The 22,083-nt window shown below is 26.9% G+C and overlaps 2 protein-coding genes and 1 pseudogene across 2 annotated transcripts; 1 reads left to right on the top strand and 2 right to left on the bottom strand.

Moving 5' to 3' along the window:
- The first annotated feature begins 331 nt into the window (after positions 1-331).
- Positions 332-2,884, top strand: LOC110642235 (squalene monooxygenase SE1-like; annotated as a pseudogene).
- A 4,850-nt stretch (positions 2,885-7,734) lies between these two features.
- Positions 7,735-8,244, bottom strand: LOC110642102 (pathogenesis-related protein 1-like). Its single transcript, XM_021794053.2, has one exon. It carries the CDS (start codon positions 8,215-8,217, stop codon positions 7,735-7,737), a length of 483 nt encoding a protein of 160 aa, XP_021649745.2. The 5' UTR covers positions 8,218-8,244.
- An 11,388-nt stretch (positions 8,245-19,632) lies between these two features.
- Positions 19,633-20,362, bottom strand: LOC110652910 (pathogenesis-related protein 1C). The gene has a single exon (XM_021808527.2). It carries the CDS (start codon positions 20,305-20,307, stop codon positions 19,825-19,827), a length of 483 nt encoding a protein of 160 aa, XP_021664219.1. The 5' UTR covers positions 20,308-20,362; the 3' UTR covers positions 19,633-19,824.
- Between the last annotated feature and the right edge of the window lie 1,721 nt (positions 20,363-22,083).

Genomic DNA, 22,083 nt, shown 5'->3' with positions numbered 1-22,083 from the left:
GAAGAAATTGTCAAAGAAGAACTGTTGAAACTGAATAGGCTTTGCTTTAGTCATTCTACAGTTTCAAGTCGATACTGTTGACAACATTTTTAACCTTACTTGGAAAACTTTTATGTGTCTGTCCACATACCACTTTACAAAATTTACTTCATCATTTGATCAATTTAGTCATGCATTTGGAAACCTATTCTCAAGCTATTCTTTGAACAACTAAACTATATAAAGCAAATCAAAAATCAGTTTCCAACACAAGCATTCAAGCACTCAAAATTCACCACCATCAAAACAGAGAAAAAAAAGTCTCATCTTTTCTGCAATACTAGTTTTGGAAATGGAATCTCAATACGTAATGGGATGAATCATGGTTTCTTTGTTGGGGTTTCTATTGTTTTATAGATCAGCAGTAAAGAGAAAAAGCAGCATTTCAAGGGAGGATGCGAGAGGTGAAACATTGAAGAGCTCTGAAAATGGAGTAAAGGCAGAGAAAGCCACAAATCCAGATATAATTATTGTTGGAGCTGGTGTGGCTGGTTCTGCTCTTGCTTACACTCTTGGCCAGGTGACTCTCTTACCGTACTAGTTGTTGCGTCTGTGTATGCTCTCTCTCTTTCTCTCTTTCATCTACAGGGCAATGACGGAGCCAACAATTGTTTTTAGGGGGGCAAACAACAATTTTACATGTATTTATATATATATATATATATATATATATATATATATATATATATATATATATTTAATAAAAATACATGGGTATAAAACATTTTTTCACCAATCTAGTGGTGGGCCATGACACCCCATAGCCTCCCCTAGCTCTGTCAGTGCCACATGGGACAAATTATTTATACACTTGTTTATTTCTCTCAATTGCAGGATGGAAGAAGAGTACATGTGATTGAAAGAGATTTGACTGAACCTGATAGAATTGTTGGAGAACTCCTACAACCAGGAGGCTACCTCAAACTAATTGAGCTGGGCCTTGAACGTAAGTAAGAAATAAGCTACAAGTCACTTTATAGTATGAAATTGCAAATATTCATGCAAAGTTGAACTCATTTCTAATTCTTAGGTTTTATATATATGTGTGGATGTAGATTGTGTAGAAGATATTGATGCCCAACAAGTATTTGGATATGCACTGTACAATGGTGGGAGAAGTACTAAACTTTCCTATCCCTTGGAAAGCCTTGATTAAGATGTGTCTGGTAGAAGCTTTCATAATGGGCGTTTCATTCAAAGGATGCGGGAAAAAGCTGCTTCTCCACCCTAGTAGTTTTCCTTTCCTTTCCTGTGTCATCTACGAATAATTAGTCTATTTGGTGGTCCAACCTATATATATTATTGGAAGGCGATGTCCTCTTTCTTTCAATAGCTAATACAAAATCTATTTGATGAATTTTACTTTACAGTGTAAGATTGGAAGAAGGAACAGTAACATCCCTACTTGAAGTAAAGGGAACAATCCAGGGCGTGCAATACAAGACAAAAGCCAGTCAAGAACTTACAGCATGTGCTCCACTCACAATAGTGTGTGATGGTTGTTTTTCAAACTTGCGACGTTCTCTTTGCGTCCAAGGTCAAGATTATGTTTCGATCCATGATTAGATTCAAACATTATTTCATGTGTTGCTGTTTTGAACATCCCAGGTTCATTTCAACACTTCTAATATTTAAATCTTGCTTGATAATTTATGCAGGTTGATATCCCTTCTTGTTTTGTTGCTTTGATATTGGAGAACTGTGAGCTTCCATTCCCAAATCATGGACATGTCATTTTAGCAGACCCTTCTCCAATCCTATTCTATCGAATCAGTAGCTCAGAAATTCGTTGTTTGGTTGACATTCCTGCTGGCCAAAAACTGCCTTCCATTTCAAATGGTGAGATGGTCAACTATTTAAAATCGATGGTGGCTCCTCAGGTACTCAAAGTTTGTTTAATTACCAAGCTAATATATATTTTTTGTCCTTTTTTTTCTCTTTTTGATTCCATGGATGCTTATGAAACACTTGCATGGATCAGATTCCCCCTGGGCTATTTGACGCTTTCATTGCTGCCATTGACAAAGGAAACATAAGAACTATGCCTAATAGAAGCATGCCTGCATCTCCTCATCCCACTCCAGGTGCTCTTCTTTTGGGTGATGCATTCAATATGAGGCATCCTTTAACTGGTGGGGGAATGACTGTGGCGCTCTCTGACATAGTTGTTATAAGAAATCTTCTCAGACCTCTACATGATTTAAGTGATGCCAAAGCCCTCTGTGAATATCTTAAATCTTTCTATACACTTCGCAAGGTAACCCAACTTATGGTTTCTATTGTCCAGGAAAAGACAGCAGACAAGTATTCTTTATTTTAACCAAGAAAATAAATTTGTACTAACCACATGAATGCATTTCTTCCTTCTCCAGCCAGTGGCATCTACAATAAATACATTGGCAGGAGCCTTATATAAGGTGTTTAGTGCATCACATGATCTAGCACAGAAAGAAATGCGTCAAGCATGTTTTGACTATTTGAGTCTTGGAGGAGTATTTTCGAATGGACCGATTGCTTTAATATCCGGTCTTAACCCTTGCCCATTGAACTTGGCTGTCCATTTCTTTGCTGTGGCTATCTACGGTGTTGGCCGCTTGATATTTCCGTTACCATCAGTTAAGCGCATGTGGATGGGGGCTAGAATGATCTCAGTATGTATAGCTACCCACATTTTTTTTTTTTGCCTAAATCAACTAAGTATGAAGTTTCTATTTGCTTGACATTCTTCTTCTTTTTCTTATAGGTTGCATCAAGGATAATTTTTCCAATAATAAGGGCTGAAGGAGCTCAACAGATGTTCTTCCCTAGAGCCATGCTAACATATTATAGATCTCTAGCTGTTTGAAATCAAGAAACTGGAGAAGCAAAAGCAATGAAACTTGGCTGCATTGCATTTCTTAGCAATGTTAAATTTTGCATTGGATTATTGACAGAATTTTTTTTTTTTTTTTTTTTTTTTTTTTTTAGTTCAGGACTAGGAATTTGTTTGTTGATTCTTGTACCTGCTTTTCTACTGGTAATAAATTTGCAACGTTCTCAGTACTTTATAGCCAATGCGACATTTTTTTTATGAAAAAAATATATCAATTAAGATTTTTAGAAAAAATAAATAAATAATTAAAATTGACCCTGAATGATTACCCAACGCTCAACTAGACCCCTGAATTTTTATTTGAACAAAGTTGTGATTATTCCACAAACACAACCAAAAAAATAATAATAAGATAATCGGTTGCTAATCGATTTAGCAACCGATAATTGGTTGTTAATCGATTTAGCAACTGATTCAGCAAATTGCAATAAACTTGGTTGCAAATAGTAACTGACAACCAAATTGGTTAGTAAATTAATTAATCTTAAAAAATTAAAGCTTTTGATAAAAAAAACTATCAGTCGCTAGTAACAACTTATCTAGCAACCGAAACACAATCAGTTACAAAAAATTTGATGTCTTTAATTTTGTAATTTTATAACTATTTTGTAAATCAGTTGTTATTTGCAACTAATTTAACAAATGAAAAGTCGGTTGCTAATTTAAAAAAAAAATTATAAAAAAAATTAAATTTCCAAATAAAAAATTCAAATAAATTAAATTTTCAAAAATTACTAAAATAATAAATTATTAATGAAAATTAATACTAAAAATTAATATAAAAATATTTTTAAAAAATTACTAATAATAACTATTAAAAATATTAATAAATAATAAAATATAAAAACATATTTATAAGACAAATTACTAAAAAAAATTACCACATATACATTACAACAAAAAATTACTAAAAATTAATACTATAAATAATTTACTAACAAAAAATATATTTGCACAAAAATTTTTATTTTATGCCAAAGTAAAATAAATTAAATAAAAAAGACGATGAAAAGAAAAAGATGATGAAAAAGAAAACAGATGAGAAAGAAAAAATAAAAAAGAAAATATATGAGAAAGAAAAAGATAAGAAGAAAATAGATGAGAAAAAAAAAATGATGAATGAAATAAATGAGAATGAAAAAATTGACAAAAAAATGAGAGAAAAGAGAAAAAGGAGAGAAAAAATAAGTAGTGGAGAAAGAAAATAAGTAGTAATCAATTTTATCAATCGACTATCAGTTGTTAATTTCTTTTAAAAATTGAGTGGCAATTTTTGAGGAGAAAATTTTGCAACCAATTCACAATTGGTTACAAAATTAACTGCTATTAGCAACCAATTTATAAATTACTTGCAAATCAAAATAAAAAATAAAAAATGGACGGAAATTTTTTTGAGAAAAAAATCAATTGCTAATAGCAACTAATTTTAATCGGTTTCGAAATTCGGTTACTATTAGCAACCGATTCATAAATCTATTGCAAATAAAAAAAAACAAAAAATTAGGCGAAAATTTTTAAAGAAAAAATTAATTGCTACTAGCAATTGATTTTAATCAGTTGTAAAAATTGATTATTGTTAGCAATCGATTTGTAAATCTGTTGTAAATAAAAAAAAAAAAGATTCGACGAAAATTTTTTGGGAGAAAATCAGTTGCAAAAATCAGTTGCTATTAATAATCAATTCGCAAATTGATTGCAAATCAGAAAAAAAAAAATTGGACGAGAATTTTTGAATGAAAAATTTAACAATCGATTTACAATTGATTGTAAAAATCGGTTGCTATTAGCTACAGATAAGGAATTAGTGTTAAATTTTTTGTGTATCTTATTAAATCTATATATCTACATCATTATAGTCTGATCTAGATTAAAATCTTTGCCAAATTAAAGGCGAGGACAAAATTTTATTCTACCTCTTATCCAAGTATGGAATTGAGAAATTCATAATTATTTGATGTGTAAAATCTAAAGGAGATAGAAACATACATGCAACCTCAAGTATATCTTATCAAAAGAAAAAAAGGAAAAACTTATATATAAGCACTCCTTAAATATAGATAGGTAACAATTGCAAAAGCTTTTTTCATTCTAACATTATCTATTAATACATATCTAATGATACTACATGCCTAGAGTCAAGTCAAATGGTCAGCGATCAGTCAAATGATTCAATGTGATGGTCAAATGTCATCGCTAATTGTTTTAACGATGGCTATTGTGTTGTCGCTGCTTGTCATAAATGCCTCTTTCTTTTGTAACGAAGTCATTCCAAATAAAATGTTTACAATGACTTGTCACTGGTTGTAATTGGCTTTCATTGTGTTGGTAATAAACAGAAAGTAACGAGATAGATGAGGAAGCAAATATTAGCAACAAACAATTGCTCATTGCTAACAATAAATCACAAAATCTTCTATATGCGATGGTATTTTTCGTCATTAAAAACATACAATTTGTTGCTAATTGGTAGGTAAGTAAGGAAACCTATCTATATAAAATAAGCAAGTTTTCCTTTGATACTGCCACATACGATTTTAAATGACTCACAATTATGTCAAGTGACAAATTTTAATTGAATTTATTGATATTAATTATTTTAGTATTTCTTAAACAGTTATAATATTTAATTATTATTTAATTTTATTAATGATAATTGTTTCAATATTTTCTAAACAATTATAATTATTATTTAATTTATTTTTTTAAATACAATCTAAATTTTACTCCTTAATTAATTTAATCTCTCAAATTCTGGTAATATAGTATCAAAGTAACTTTGGGTATTTTACTAAATAAACAGAATATTATAAGTAAAAATTACTTTCCAAATATAATGTTTCCTTACTAAAATAATCATCAAAATTTCAAGCGTATAATTTTTTTATCCAAACTTTCTAAAAAAAAAAAAGTTAATTATTTAATTTAATTACCCATTTAAAATCTAAATATCACTCTTAAATTAATTTTTGCTTTCTAACTTCAAATAATGGTAAATTATTTTTGTATTTCCTAAATTGTTATAATATATAATTGTTATTTAATTTAATTTTCTAAATACAATCAAAATTTTACTATTTAATTAATTTAATATTTCAAATTCAAAAAATAATAAAGTATTAATTATATTGAAAATTAAAATTTTGACAGTTTAAGAGAGCTAATTGTTTTTAATTTAAATAGTTAACTATCTATTAATTTCAACATTAAATTGTGTTAATTAATTTTAAATTTTTTTAAAAGAAAAAAGAGAAAGGCTGACAATAAATTTTTTCCATATTTCGTAAGTGGTTATAATATATAAATCCTTAATTAATTTGACCTTTCAAATTCAAATAATCTTATCATTTATTTATGAAAATTAAATATTTGAATTTTTGTGAGAAATTAATAATTGAATTTTTTTTTTAAAGATATCAAATTATTAAAGGTAATGCAATATCAAGATGATTTGGGGTATTTTACTAAGTAAATAAAATATTATAAGTAAAATAAAAATTACTTTCTAAATATAATGTCTCCTTACCAAAATTTCAAAATGTATAATTTTTTTAATCCAAACTTTCTTAAAAATAACCATAATTTTATTAATTAAAGGTTAATTATTAAAAAAATATAAACTTTCTTTAAAATTTGATCAATCTCTTAAAGAATTATATTGTGAAAATTTATATGTTATAATTATAATGACTAAAAATTTAAATGTTTACATTTATTTTCAATTTTAAATGATTGATCTTTTAATTTTATTGATTTTGTAGTAATTTAAAAAATTGATAACAACTATAACTAACTAATTAAAATTATAAATATATAATCCTTTTCTTGAATCATATGGCAATAGTAACTATTGCTGATTGGGAAATATAACCACTTCCTTTTTTTTTAATTTAAAACTAATTATTCACTAACTTAAAATATTGAAAATCAAAACCTTGACAATTTAAAAGAATTAATTTTCTTTACTTTGGATAGTTGACCATCAATTAATTTTTAATTAAAAAAAATGTCAACTTTAATTTTTTTTTCTTCTTCCCAAAATGATTGTAATATATAATTGTTATTTAATTTAATTTTAAAGATATTTTATGTATTAAAGAAATCTCGTTGTCGAAAATAATTAACGATAAAGCTTACAGTTACAATGAATTTATTTTTATTATTATTAATATAAAATTTATTGCTAATAAATAGATAAGTGTAAAGACTTGTTTAGCATCAAATAAATATTTGTCACTAGCAACATTAAAGCCAATTTTCCATCGCAAATTTAATATTATTTGTCACTAATTTTTTTAAATTTCTTCTATTATTCCTATAAATTTATCACAATAATCTGTAAATAAATATAATATACCAATTATAATAATCTTGATCAACATAATTAAAATGTATGCATTATTAAAATGCATATATTATTAAAATTAAATAATCCATACAAAGTACTTAATATTTATAATTAAATAAAATTCAGATCACATTCATAAAAGATTCAACGGTTTGTATCGCAACATATAATATCTTCTTTAGAAAAAATTTTATAATATAATCATCGTATTTACAATGGCTATATTATGACAATTGATCATGGTGAATCCCATCATAATTCACGATTAAAGTATATTTGTTGTGCATACAACGGTTGCAATATAATAAGATGATAATTAATTATACAAATAGTAATACTCATTGTACAAATATTATTCCATATCTAGTAAGGACGCTGTTTTTGATAATTCCATGTCTGTTTTTGATATCCAGCATCAATATCATAATTATTTAATTCTCGTAAGACAGACATTCTTAGATAACTTTAGCAACCATATCTAGTAAGGACGCTGCCCAATATAGTTGCCAGGAGGGTCATAGTTGCACCCAATGAAGGTTCCTCCACTGTTGCAGGTCACCTTAGCACACCCTAAGCGAACCGAGTCTCGCCAAACCACCTGAGTATAGTGCCCACACATTTGGCCTGGAGCACAAGAATTAGAATTATAATCATAATAGGCCTTTTCATCAACCCACATCTTCACGGCGTCTGTGCCTGAAAGGTCACCACTTCCCCATGCCAGGTTCTCGCCGTAAGGCCCGCCAGAGTGCACAAGATTGCAGTCGCTAATACGTTGGTTTGCGTAGTTCTGTGCGTAGGCTGCGACCTTGTCGTCCCAAGTCAAGGGTCCAACACCAACATGTATTCGAGCCTGGTTGTGAGCATTCAGATAGTCATGTGGTGTGTCTTGGGCGTAAGAAGAAAAGATTAGGGCTCTGCCCAAGAGAAAACAAAGGGCTAATGGGAGCTTGCAAAGCATGATTTTGGTTTTCGAAATGTTGATGGTAGAAAGAGTGTTGGGCTTGATGGGTATTTATAGGCAGGGCTTGAATTGATCGTTTCAGAACTGTCATGAATGCACCAGTCCTGATGTCATTAATTTCAACTAATTGAATTATTAACCAACTTTAAAATTATTAACTGAAATCAAAAATATTGGATTGGTCATTGTTCATTACCGAATTAGCAGATAAAAATAAAATATATATTTTACATTATTAATTAATTAATTATTAATAAAAATATATTTATAATTTATTTATTTATAAAAAATAATAAATATGATTTATTATTAATAAAAATGATTATAAGTTAAATATTATTATAAAATAAAAAATAATTACAATTAATATATTATTAATAAAATTATAATTAATATTTTAATTAACAGAATTCGGTTATCAAATTAAAGATAATCGAACCAATAATAGAAAAGCAAAAATTTTCATTATTACTAACTAAAAATCAAACTGAACCGAATTTATTATTATCGAAATAACCGAATTTCATCGGTTTGGTTCGGTTATTTAATTATAATCGAATAATGCACATCCCTATCTATTTTCACAACTCAATATATTAGGACACAATCAAATAAGGAAGAAATTAATATACTCTTAAATATTAATCATTTACAAATAAATAAAAAATTATTATGACAATCTCATTTAGATTTGTTGCCATATTTATATCCTTTATATATATTTTCTTTCATACTTATTAGTCAACTTGAAAAGAATGTTAACTTTTAAAAAAGTTTAATTAAATTAAAAAAAAAAAATTGTAGTCTATAAAAGAAAATTACATCTTTATTCTTATAAATTAATGTTTCGATAAATAAATTATACTTTTTTATTTAAATTACCATTATCTATTAAATAACTTACTAAAATACAATATGATTATTTTCTTTAAGAAAAGAATGTTACTAATGCACTCTTATTGTGGTATACATTATTCACGCTTTACATATATACAAGCTGATATAGCTAGACTTTATCAATTTTAACCAGAAAATGATACATATTAATGTAAAAAAACTATTTTTAAAAAAAAAAAATATTATAACACCCTCACCATAGGTAGTCGGTACATTTTACTGTTCCTACGACTAATGTATGTTCGGACAATCAGAATATCTAGAACTACACCTAAACTATAGTGAGGAGGCATAAATTGAATAAATAAATGTTAAGACAATATATGAAAAATTTAGAGGAAATAAAATAAAAATTTAGAGAATTTATTAATTGGTACAAAAAATAATAAAAATAACTCAATATGCACTATTAAGGGCATTTTGGTTATTTCATCCCCAAAGGTGAATTTTGACCTAAATGTCAAATTAAAAATTTAGAGAATTAAAATAATTAGTATGAATTAAAACTTTATAAATTGACTTAGAAAAGAAAGAAGAAGAAAAGAAAAGAAAAGAAAAGAAAAGCTTATGACAAATTTAAAAATTTAAGTACAAAAATAAAAATATAAATAACTACATAAGACAAATTTCTACCAACCATCTTCTTTCTCACTCCCTCTTCTCTCTCTTTGGCCGGCTGCCTCCTCCCCCTTCCCACCATTTTTGTCAAGCTTTCAAGCTTGATTTCCCAAGCTTCCACACACCAAAACCCATAGCTCACTTCATTAAAAATCCTCCCCACACCCTAAGAAAGCTATAGATACCCATAAAGAGGAGAAAAGTTGAAGTTTGGGAAGCTTGAAGTTGGGTCACCACAAAAGTTAGTGCTTTAAACTTTTAATCTCTTCTTTAAGCATGAATATCATGCTAAATCAAGTGAAAAATTGCATGAAATTGAAAAGAAATTTTGAAGGAAAAAACCCTTGATTTTTGGCAGCCATGGAACTTGAGGTTTGTTATTTTTAAGCGATGAAAAATGGTTCCATGAGAATGTGTAATGAGTTGAAATGTTTGGAGAGTTTGATTGTGTAGTGTTGTGTAAATTTGAAACTTTGAAAACTAGGGTTTGTGTAAATGATTGAGAACCTTATGTAAATGCTTGAAATTGACCTATTGAGTTGAGATTGTTGCTTATAGAAGTGTATTGCATGCAAATTGAAGTATGGAAGTTGGAGGAATTGAGATATTGGGAGTGTTTGATTTTCTGCAGGTTGGGACTTAAGGAGTCCAGTCCTTTTATTGAACCATAACTGAAAATATGTGACTCCAATTGATATGAGGTCAATTGAAGGTGAAATTAGACTCAAAATAGCTAATTTTTCATGTAGACACCATGCCTAAATTCTATCAAAATCATGACCAATTCCCTGCCCAAACCCGGATGACCAAACACTGAAACTCAGAAAATGATCAAATGAACAATACGTGTTCATTTGATCATAACTCTCTTTATACTGGTCCAAATGACCTAAAATTTATATCAATGGAAAGCTTAGACATTGGGCTATACTTTTCATGAAGACCACTTGACTCAAGTTTTCCTTTAACCAAGTCAAATTATTAGCATAATTTGGGTCATTAAAACTGCCAACCCAGAAATTGACCAAAACACTATTCCTTTGGTATGCTTGACCAGTTTTGATAAAAATGTCATAACTTGGTCTCCAAAGTTGCAAATTGAGTGAAACTAGTTCCAAAAGTTTTATAAGACATAGGTCAACAATTTTTATGTTTTGACCAAGCTCAAAAACCCATTGCATCCTAGGGGAAATATTAGCCAAATTTAGAAATTGAAATCTAGAAAATGTTAAGTTGAATCCAGAATGTCATTTGATACCCGTGTGTTCATTTGGCCATAACTCCCACTAGGAAATTCCATTTGAGATGTGCCAATATGATCTGAAAACATGATACTTAGGGCTACAACATTTATTTAGACACCTTTGCCAAATTCTAAGTGTAAAAACCCTAAAAAAAGGGTCAAACATATTGTCCTGAAGTTTGACTATTGCCTTTATAGGATTGAGAGTCCAGGTCAATACATTGACCATAACTCACTATACCAAGCTTGAAAAATTATGAAATTGTACCTGGGAGTCCCTAAGACATAGAGAAACAAATCTTATGAAGGAACCTAAGTCTAAAAATGACCATAAAATGATTAAATGACTGGTCAAAATTTATTGACCAAGAATTGCCAAATCTGGACAACTTAGAGGCAAATGGACCAGTTATGGTATTTTGACCATAACTTGAGTTCTACAACCCCAAATTGAGTGATTTAAAACTGAAATTCAAGTTTAAACATAAAGGAGCAATTGTTATGAATGAAGTGTGATCAGATAGACATCCTAACCTAGCCAAATTCCTAGATAAAGTTAATACATCAAAATGAACCTAAATAAAGGTTTATGGAAAAATGTTATACATGATAATTAAAATACTCATAAGGCTGATTAAATATTAAAAATGATATGAATATGTAAATTGGGACTAATGTCCTATTAATATGAAATTAATGGTACCACTGAACAGTACTAAAAAATAGTGACAATGAATAGTACTAAAATAATTAAAAATGTTTAACTGCCTATAGTATACCTAAACTTATTTATTTAGTTTGGATAAATTGGTATACCAATTTGGGACTATAGATAGCAGTACTGCCTACCGAGAAAATCATGAACTAACAATATATGTCTGGTATGATTGTTCTACAGGCTATATGCCTACTTACTGGCCATTGTGCCTACTTTATTTCTGGCTTTACAAGTCTAACAGCGGGTCTCGTGCCTAACAGCTGGCCTCGTGCTTGACAGATATATACAGGGTAGACATATGGCTGTCTAACCCGTATACTCCCATGTATCCAGCTCTTATAATCTGTTATAGGTTTCTTGGGCATTAATAATGATTAATTAATGTTGAATATACAATAAGTAAACAGAAAAGATCTCAATAATTTTTATTGTTTTCAAAGTGCAATAAAAATGTAAAAGACCCAGAAATTATGAATCGCAATTATTATTTCAATTGTTAAATTATTGTTATTATAAAATATGCACCACTAAGCATTATGCTTAGCGCGTTAGTTTTTCATCACATAGATACTGGAGATCAGTCCCAGCAGTCGCAGCAGCATCAAATCTGCCAGTATTTACTAGTCACCTCTACAGTTGTATTTCTTTTTGGTAGGGCCATGTATGTCTAGATTTTGTACTTTTTGTTCATTATGCCTAAAAACATGATGTATTCCATTTTGAGATTTGTAATGTAAACTCGAAATTTATTATCTATGAATTTCTATATGAATGCAATAGATGATATTTCTTTAGAGATCTTATAAATAGTTGTGAATGATATGATAAAAGAGAATATGATATGGAAATGTGTGAAATGAATATGAATATGTTAACAGGTGATTAGTGGAACTCACCAGATGCTAATAAAACAGAAGAAGCTCTGTCCGAGTCTCCAGAGAAATAAGTTATATATAAAAAAAAGAATTTCACATATGGAATACCTGTTTTTAAATGATATTAAAAGTTGACAATAGATATGATAAAACAAGATAGGGTACTCCGGCACTGAATGTGGCACTTCTTGCTCGGCTATACAGCAGACGGGTAAAGGGCGTCACAAATATAACGAGTGGATTTTTTTTTCCAAAACATAAATAAGGAAAATATTGTTATTTTTTATTCTTTCATCTAAAAATAGAAACAAGAAATAATATAGGCTATTAATATGGAGAACTATTTTAAAATGGATTCAAATTTTTTTATTTATTAAAAATTTATTTGAGGGTATTTTAGTTTTTTATAAATTACTTATTAAATTCACGATGGCTCCAATGAATTATATTAGAAAAATAAGCATTACTATAAATTAAATTCATTCAAAAATTAATTTTCCAATTAAAATAAAAAAAAATTCTTTTTCTTATATTTAGTGAAAGCATAATAGATCGGATATAATTAATGTGTAATCATCTCTTTCTCTTACAATAAAAGTAAATAATTTAGATTAGATAAATGAGGAGAGCGAAGACTTCTTCAAGTGAAGAAAGACGAACCCATGATTGACACTTTAAGGCTTGGATATTCCAAATTCAAATGTTCCCATTTGACCTTTGGGCCTCTTAATAACCCTTTCTATCATTGCTATTATTTCTATCATAAGACAGATATTCCTTCCCATATATATGAAAAAATGGATTGACCATAAAATTTATGGTCTCAAATCAAGTCAAGATTAGATTAGACATGGGATCTCAATACAAACCCATGAACCTTGCCGGCCTCGTGACACATGATTTTGGAGAGTGACAAGCAAGAGCGGTTCTATATATATTATTAGAATTACTGACTATTATTATCAACTTTTTTATATGAAAATGTAAAAATATTTAATATTATCATGTGTAAATAACATGCTCAAATATAGATTGCGGAAATTTTGGAAAATTAGCTTCAACGTCAACATGAGTGATTAGCATTTAATTAATTGTCAATTCTATATTTTATAAAAATTAGCATTTCAATAATGTTAACCAGTCCTATGTGTAGAGAATCAAGGAGCAGAATAAATTAGGAGGCCGGCACAAGCCGGTTTGAATTGTGAATCGAATTGAGATCAGCTCGGGTTAATTTTAGAATTAAATTGGATCAATAATTTTGGTTCATGAACCAATCATCACACATAAATGCGATCCAAATCATCAAATATTAAAAGGGAAAGATTGAAAAGATAGCTCAAGCTTTTTGTTTAGTTTTTCTTGTAAATAATTGTGACTGAGATTCCAAGTGTTATTATTTGATTATTGTCTTGTTATCAAATTTCTTATATTGTCTAATTTTTCAAGAAACTATAAAATGGGTATGAAAATTGAAAGAGGTAACATGTCATTGTAAATGAGCAAAATGAATACATATCCACAACAACGATACATGTTGATTTAAATGAATTCTATGAAAAAATTTTATGAAATTTATTAAATTACATATTTTATATGTTTAGTTTGACAAAATAGAATGTTATATTTCAATTTTATAAATTCAATTTATGTGCGTAATATAATGCAACATTATCAATTATATAATGTAATTAAAGTTACAATGTAATGTAATTATCATTACATCTCAATATTTAGTTGTAAAATAAAAATATAGTAGTATAATGCAATTATAATTATAATTTTAATATTTAATTTATTTATAGTGTTAATAATAAAATGTAGTAGTTATAGTAAATGGTAGTCGAGTGATGATGGTAGCTAAGAGGTGATGGTAGTAGTGACAATGATGGTTAGGTAGTAGTGGTGGCAAGGCGAGATAGTGGTGGTAATAGTGGCCAGGTGATGATAGAGGTGGTAATGGCAAAGTAGTGATAGTAGTAGCCAAATAGTGGTGATGATAATAGCAATGATGGTAATAAGGTAGTGGTGGTGATAATAGTAATGGTAATAGTAGTAATAAGGTGGTGGTAGTAGTGGTGGTAGTAGTGGTAGTAGCAAGTGGTTGAGTAGTGATTCTGGTGATAGTGTTAACAATAAATAAAAAATAAAATAAAATAAGTAATTATAATTATATCTATTTTTATATATAATGATCATTATGCTATTTTTAGTATAATTGATTATATTATGTAATTGTTATTTCATTACATTAATTTTTTTTTTGTTATCAAATAACATAATCAAATATATTATGTAATTACGATTACATCACAATTTTGATTACATTATACCCAAAATGACCTCAGTTTTATAAAATTAAATATAACTAAACTGAATTTCAATAGATAAAATTTCAAATAAATTTTGTAAAATTAAAATAATTATATTTTTTGAATAAAATGTTTACCTTATATTATGTTTTTCTCACATATTTTTCTCTCTCCTCCCTCCATCTCTTTCTCCTACTTATCTCTCTCACTCTTATATTGTTTCCTCTCTTTCTCTCTTCTACCTTTCACTTACAACAAATACAACAATTGAAATAAAAATTAACCATGATTTATACATAATTAAAATAAATTTATTCGTTAAAAAGTATTATCATAAAATATTTTGCAAGTAAAAATAAGTTAATTTTAAATTATATAATAAAAATAAATTTAATTCAATATACTTTTAGGAAATAGGGATTTTTTTTTATTATTGAAGATATTTTAAGAAATGAAGATAAATAAATTTTAGTTTTAAAATTATATTAAATATGAATTATATAAATTTAATTAAATTTCAAGTATAAGTTAATGACATATTCATTATTAATTCGTTGTTAAAGCTTATTAACATTGAGATTTTCAATCACGATTATAATCAATTTCTAATCCATAATTAATTGAAATTTTGACTTTCGGTGATGGATTTTCGTCCGTTGCTGAAACATTCGTCGCTAAATTATCAATAACATATATATCGCTGATTAATATTTTTACAATGAAATTTTAATTTGTTATTAAATTTGTCTCGAATACTTGTGTTCACTTATAGTGTACTCTATATATATATATAAATGGAAAAATCTAAAACATCTCAGTAGGTCAAAAAAAAGACATTACAGTTCAAAATAAATTACAAAAAGCAGTGTTATACTAAATACTAATCATATGTTGAAAATCAAATAATATGTTTTAATATTTGACCAAAATAATAATTCGACTAAATTAAAATATTGTTGGATGTGTTATAATTAATTAAAATCAATTAAATAATTTGTTTTATTTCAAACTGTCTTTAAAAAAATCAAATCAATTCATAATATTTTAATAATAATTTAACTTCTTGAAATAAATAGGCTAATTACTCAATTTAATTAACAAACTGGAATTTTTGTGATTTAATTTGAAAATTTTTCAAATCCCATTAAATCAGATTGATTAGTGAAATCAATGTATTTATTTTTCATATTTTATCATTAATGTAATTTAAGTAGTGGTGCATTAAGTATTTAATAGAAATCTTCATTAAATAATTAAATTCTTGTAAAATTATGCCACTTTTAATATGAATTATTTCTTTTAAAATTATTTTTTAATTAAATTTTAATAATTTTAAATTTTCAAACACGAGAATTAATTTTAAAAGAAAGGAAAATAGTTGAGGATCAACTTAATCCACAATAAAATGTGGATCAATGGAATTGTAAGATTATTTTGTATATAAAAATTAAGTTACTTTACTATAATGCTCTTTAATGTTATAATTTTAAATGAATCCAATTGACTCAGTTAAAAAATAATTTTATTTTATATAAATAAATAATATATTATTATCTATAATGTATTTATCTCTTTTTTATTATTTTTTATTTATTTTAATTGCATATAAAAATATATTAGTTAATTATTATAATTTTTTTATAAAATTAAAAATTTTTCCTTAATTTTTATGAGATGAAAGACTATCACGTTTTTCTTCTTTAATGTAGGCCTTTGGTTTCAAGAGGAATCATTAATATTTCCACAAAGCAATATAAAAAGTTTTTCCACAACGCAATAAGTCCTGGTGGGAAACCAGTACAAAGACAATTCAGTAATTTTTCCACAAAGCAATAAAGGTTTTCTAAGGATGTGTTTCACATTATTATTTTTTATTATTTGAATTTCCGTTAAAAAATATTTATTAAAAAATTTTAATTTTAATTTAATATATTTTATTTATAAAAAATTAAAAATAGTAAACTAATTTTTAAATTGCCTTTTTTAAAAAATGCTTTTCTGAATAATATATAAAATAATATTTTAAAAAATAATTTTAAATCAATTGTTTAAATTTTCAGCCACAATACTGAATGAAGCCTTAATGGAATTACATTTTTTTCCTTGGTGCCTTACCAATAAAATTAATCTTGCTTATAAAAGGGCAATTAAAAGCTTTCAAATTTTTATTTTTGATTTATACAAGAAGATGATTTGGCGTTTTACTTCATATTATTGAAAAGAAAAAATTTAAATTTTGATTATTTTATTTTCTTAAAAAATTTTTAATGTACTAAAAAGGAAAGTATGTATAAAATTAAATTAACTTTTTTATTAAGGAATTATTTAATTTAGCGGCTGCAATTACAACCAATGATTAAATGCTAAAAGCTGAGAATCGAAAATCTTCTTCTATAAACCAAAAGTATAATCTTAGAGTTCTTCCAAATTGATTTTAAGATTTTACCTATAATTACTCTCAATTTTAAAGATTAAAATATTTAATTTAAATTAAAATATTTAAATATAATTATCAATTAATAAAAATATTTAGCTTTTACGGTTGAATAGGCCTCTACAAATAGGTGCATTCTAGATATAATTCTGGACCGAATGATTTATGAGACTTCTTCATGGATTTATCATCTTTGTCATAATTTTTATAAATAAGCTTTTTGAAATCATTGGGAAAAAGAACAACTTATCAATTTACTACATGATGCAACTAATATCTACCGAATGTTGCAGATCAAAATATGTGCTAATGAAAACTCTATGTACTAGAAGATTTTCATGCATAGCTTTTGTTAAATTTATATTAAAGATAAATTATAGTTCAATTTTTTTTTTCTATTTTTAAAATTAAAAAACTTATTTATATGACTATTTGATATAATTTTAAGGGTCAAAATGTATAAGCCTTCTGCCTCTTATCTTCTTTTTTTTAATATTTTAATTTTTAAATAAACTTAAAAATTTAAAGAGTCAGTAAATTAAATAATGAATATAAGAACAGAGAAAATCAACGAGGAAATTATAATAATGTATTTATTTTCTTTTATCCATGTTTTTGGAATATTTGTTGGACAAGCGATCAAATTAAAAAATGTAAAATAAGTCAAATACCATGGTTTAAGGGATTACACAATAGCATGATTTATGGAATCCATGAAGAAAATCAGGAGTAAATTAGGCATGTGAAAATACAATGGAAGCTCAATCCATCTAATCAAGCCTTTATTTGATACCGAAATTCATGCTGTTCATCTTTCCTTAAAGCTGTGGAAATGTATAGAATCAGAGGACTCCCTTGTATCTGGCAAAAGTCCTACTTAATTCCTTCATCATTATGTCACCACAAGATTTTTTTTTTCCAAACTTATTCTATTATGAACCCAAATCATAAAATATATAAGATATATGGTGAAATTTATTTATTAAATATATAAATTTTATATGTTTAAATATTTAATTCACGATAAATCGAGTTTAGATAAAAAATTTTCGTCACAAAAAAATAAAACAATTGATATAAAACAAGAAATAGGTGAAAAGATTAAAAAAAAAAATTAGCATCCCTTAGTTTTTTTTTTTTTTTTAATTGTTTCTAATTGGTGTGCAACCTTGAGAGTTCACAATACTGAAAATGCCTCCAATACCCAATGTTATTAAACTCGGCTTGGAAGTTGACTCGGTAGATGAACCGAGTAGATGGGTTAATAGTTCAATTAACAGGTTAATAGTTCAATTAATGGGTTATTAAAAAATAATTAAATATATATAATAGTTAAAAATTAATTAAATATAATCTATTTTATATTTATATAAATTTCAATAGTATTTTTAATTTTTATATAAAAGTGTTTAATTTTAAATATTATTATTTATTTTTTAATAGTTATGAGTAATATATAAAAATGTTTATAAATTATAAATATATTTTTAATATTTTTAAAATATTAATTATATTTTTAAAAATAAATAAACATATTATTTTATAAAATTTATTATCTTATTATAGAGTAAGAGACATATATATATATTTTTATTAATAAACACATAATTAACAAGATAGCTAAATTGGTTGTGGTTTTGAACACTTCTTATGAAGTCTTGGGTTTAATTTCTTTCACAAACACTAAAAACAATAATAATAAAAAAAAAAAGTCCAATTGACCAGTGGAACTGTTCGAATCACACTAATTCACCAGTCCCACTAATCAATTCAACCGTGTCACTTTTGAATTTTATTGGTAATCAAATATTTATTTTATAATATAAAAATTAAGAACTCAAATTCTAACAATTTCATCAAACATTTATAAATCAAATTTTTATTTAGTATATCCGTTGTATATACAATAATTTAATTATAATTATTGATTATTATAGGACCCACAAAAGACCCACCACAATCAATAGTTAGAATCATACCATTCCACGCCCATTGATTTTATTTATTGTATAATATTTCTATTTATCCTGACATATATTGTCTCTCCTTGATCGACTTTAACATTCTCCAACAAATGCTACCACCCAAACATGGGGTTAATTTTTTTTTTTATGCACCTTTTTAAATCTATATATCTGCATCATTCTAGTCTGATCTAGGATTAAATTCTTAGCCAAATTAAGGGCCAGGACTAAATTTTATTCTTGTGCAAGTATATATGAAATTGATAAATTCATAATTATTTGATGTGTGCATAGTCTAAAGAAGAGAGATGCATACATGCAATATCTTATATTAAAAAAATTTAAAAAAAAAAAAAAAAAACCTTATATATATTTAAGCACTTTTTGAATATATGCCAATAACAATGGCAAAAGCTCTTTCATGAAGGCTTACTTAATACATATGGCAATCATTATAACGTTATCTGCTAATGCGTATCATAATTATTTAATTCTCACGCAAGACAGACAAATACGATTCTTAGATAACTTCAGCAACCACATCTAGAAAGGTCGCTGCCCAATAAAGTTACCAGGAGGGTCATAGTTGCACCCAATGAAGGTTCCTCCGCTGTTGCAAGTCACCTTAGCACAGCCTACACGAGCTGAGTCTCGCCAAACCACCTGAGTATAGTGCCCACACTGTTGGCCTTGAGCACAAGAATTAGAATTATAATCATAATAGGCCTTTTCATCAACCCACATCTTTACAGCATCTGTGCCTGAAAGGTCAGCACTGCTCCATGCCAGGTTCTCGCCGTAAGGCCCACCAGAGTGCACAAGATTGCAGTCGCTAATACGTTGGCTTGCATAGTTCTGTGCGTAAGCTGCGACCTTGTCATCCCAGGTCAAGGGTCCAACATTCACAGCTGCCCGAGCCTGGTTGTGAGCACTCAGATAATCTTGTTGTGTGTCTTGGGCGTAAGAGGGAAAGATCAGTGCTGTGCCCAAGAGAAAACAAAGGGCTAATGGGAGCTTGCAAAGCATGATTTTGGTTTTCTTTCTTTGCTATTGAAATGTTGATGGTGGAATGAGTGTTGGGTTTGATGGGTATTTATAGGCAGGCTTGACAGTTTCCGAACGGCATTGAATGAACCAGTTCTGAAAATTCACTGAATAAATTTTCAACCTGATAGCTTTTCCCTTTGGCACATGAAAATTCCAAAAACTTAACAAATAAAATTTGAGTGACTTTGAAATGTCGAGTCTTCTAAACTACTATTTATTATTGAGAAGTGGAGCGTAGATATATAATTGATTATTAACTTACTAATTAAGCATAAAAAATTATTATTTTTTATGTATAAACTCTAAAATTTAAATTTAAAAATTTAAAATAATTTTAAAATTAAATAAAATTTTATAATTTTTTAATATAATTGATTTTAATTAGATACAAACTCAAAATTTCAGACTCCAAATTATAATAAATTACAGACATAACAATTTAAATAAATTCATATGTAAGTCTTAGCTTTTATTTTTATAATATATAATAAATTAAATTCATTCAAAAATTAATTTTCTTAGTAAAAACGACTTTACTTTTCTTTTGGAGGCTTGGATATTCATATTCCACATTCACATGCTCCCATTTGACCTTTTGGCCTCTTTTAACCCCCTCCATCATTGCTATTATTTGTATCATAAAATAGATATTCTTTCCCCTAACTTATAAAGCCATAAACATTTATGGTCTGAAGACAAGCCAAGATTGGACATGGGATCTCAGGATCACTTACTATTCGGAATCAAACAAATGGTAGAATTAAATAACAGTACAAATTTTAATAACAACATTAATTTTGAATAATTTCTGCATAAAAAATATGATGTCACTAAATTTTTTCATTTATAGCAACATAACCTTTTCTTATGTCACCCATAATTTTATTATAAAATACTTGCAGTTATAATTATAATTTTATAGCAATAACATAAAATAATTTTTTTAATGTTATAAATTTATGATAATAAATTTTATATTTTTTTAAAAAATTTACTGCTAATTCTAATATTTTTTGTATTAAATATTATTTTTCTCATAGAAAATCTTAATTACCAATATTTATAAAATATTTTTAATAATAAAATTATATTATATTTATTTTATAATTTTTATTAATAAATTATAATTAAAAAAAAAAAAAAAGAAAGAAAGAAAGATCATGGGACATGGGAACTCAAACACATGAACCTTGCCGGCCTCGTGAGACATGGTTTTGTGGATTTTTCTTGCCTATATCTACTTTATTATGGACTTAAGATATAAGAGATATGGTGACACTCACTTATTAAATATATGATTCTCACATATTTATATCTTAATTAATGATGAATTGGATCTAAGTAAAAATTTTCTTGATTTTGAAGAGTGACAGGTAAAAGCAGTTCTATATAATAATAATAATAATAATATTATTATTATTATTATTATTATTATTATATAAGTAAAATTATTTTATTAAAAATAAAATATAAGGAAAAATTAACATGAAATTACTGTTTAAACCTTTTTTTTTACACAAAACTGTAAAATTTTGTCGTATCATATGTTAAATAACATGCTCATACATAGATTATAGAATTTTTTTTTTATTTTTTTATAAGGAGATGGAGTAAGTGAAAATTCGAGCCCGATATCTTTTAAATAAATAAATAATATATCTTTAATTAACTAATTGTCAATTTTATATTCTATAAAAAGTAGCATTTCAATAATGTTAACCTGTCCTATGTGTGGAGAATTCAGGAACAGAACTA

This window comes from Hevea brasiliensis, chromosome 8 (assembly GCF_030052815.1).
Source record: "Hevea brasiliensis isolate MT/VB/25A 57/8 chromosome 8, ASM3005281v1, whole genome shotgun sequence".
In the NCBI taxonomy this organism is placed as follows: Eukaryota; Viridiplantae; Streptophyta; class Magnoliopsida; order Malpighiales; family Euphorbiaceae; genus Hevea; species Hevea brasiliensis.
The sequence above is the reverse complement of the archived record's forward strand: the minus strand, read 5'-3'. Positions and strand labels throughout refer to the sequence as shown.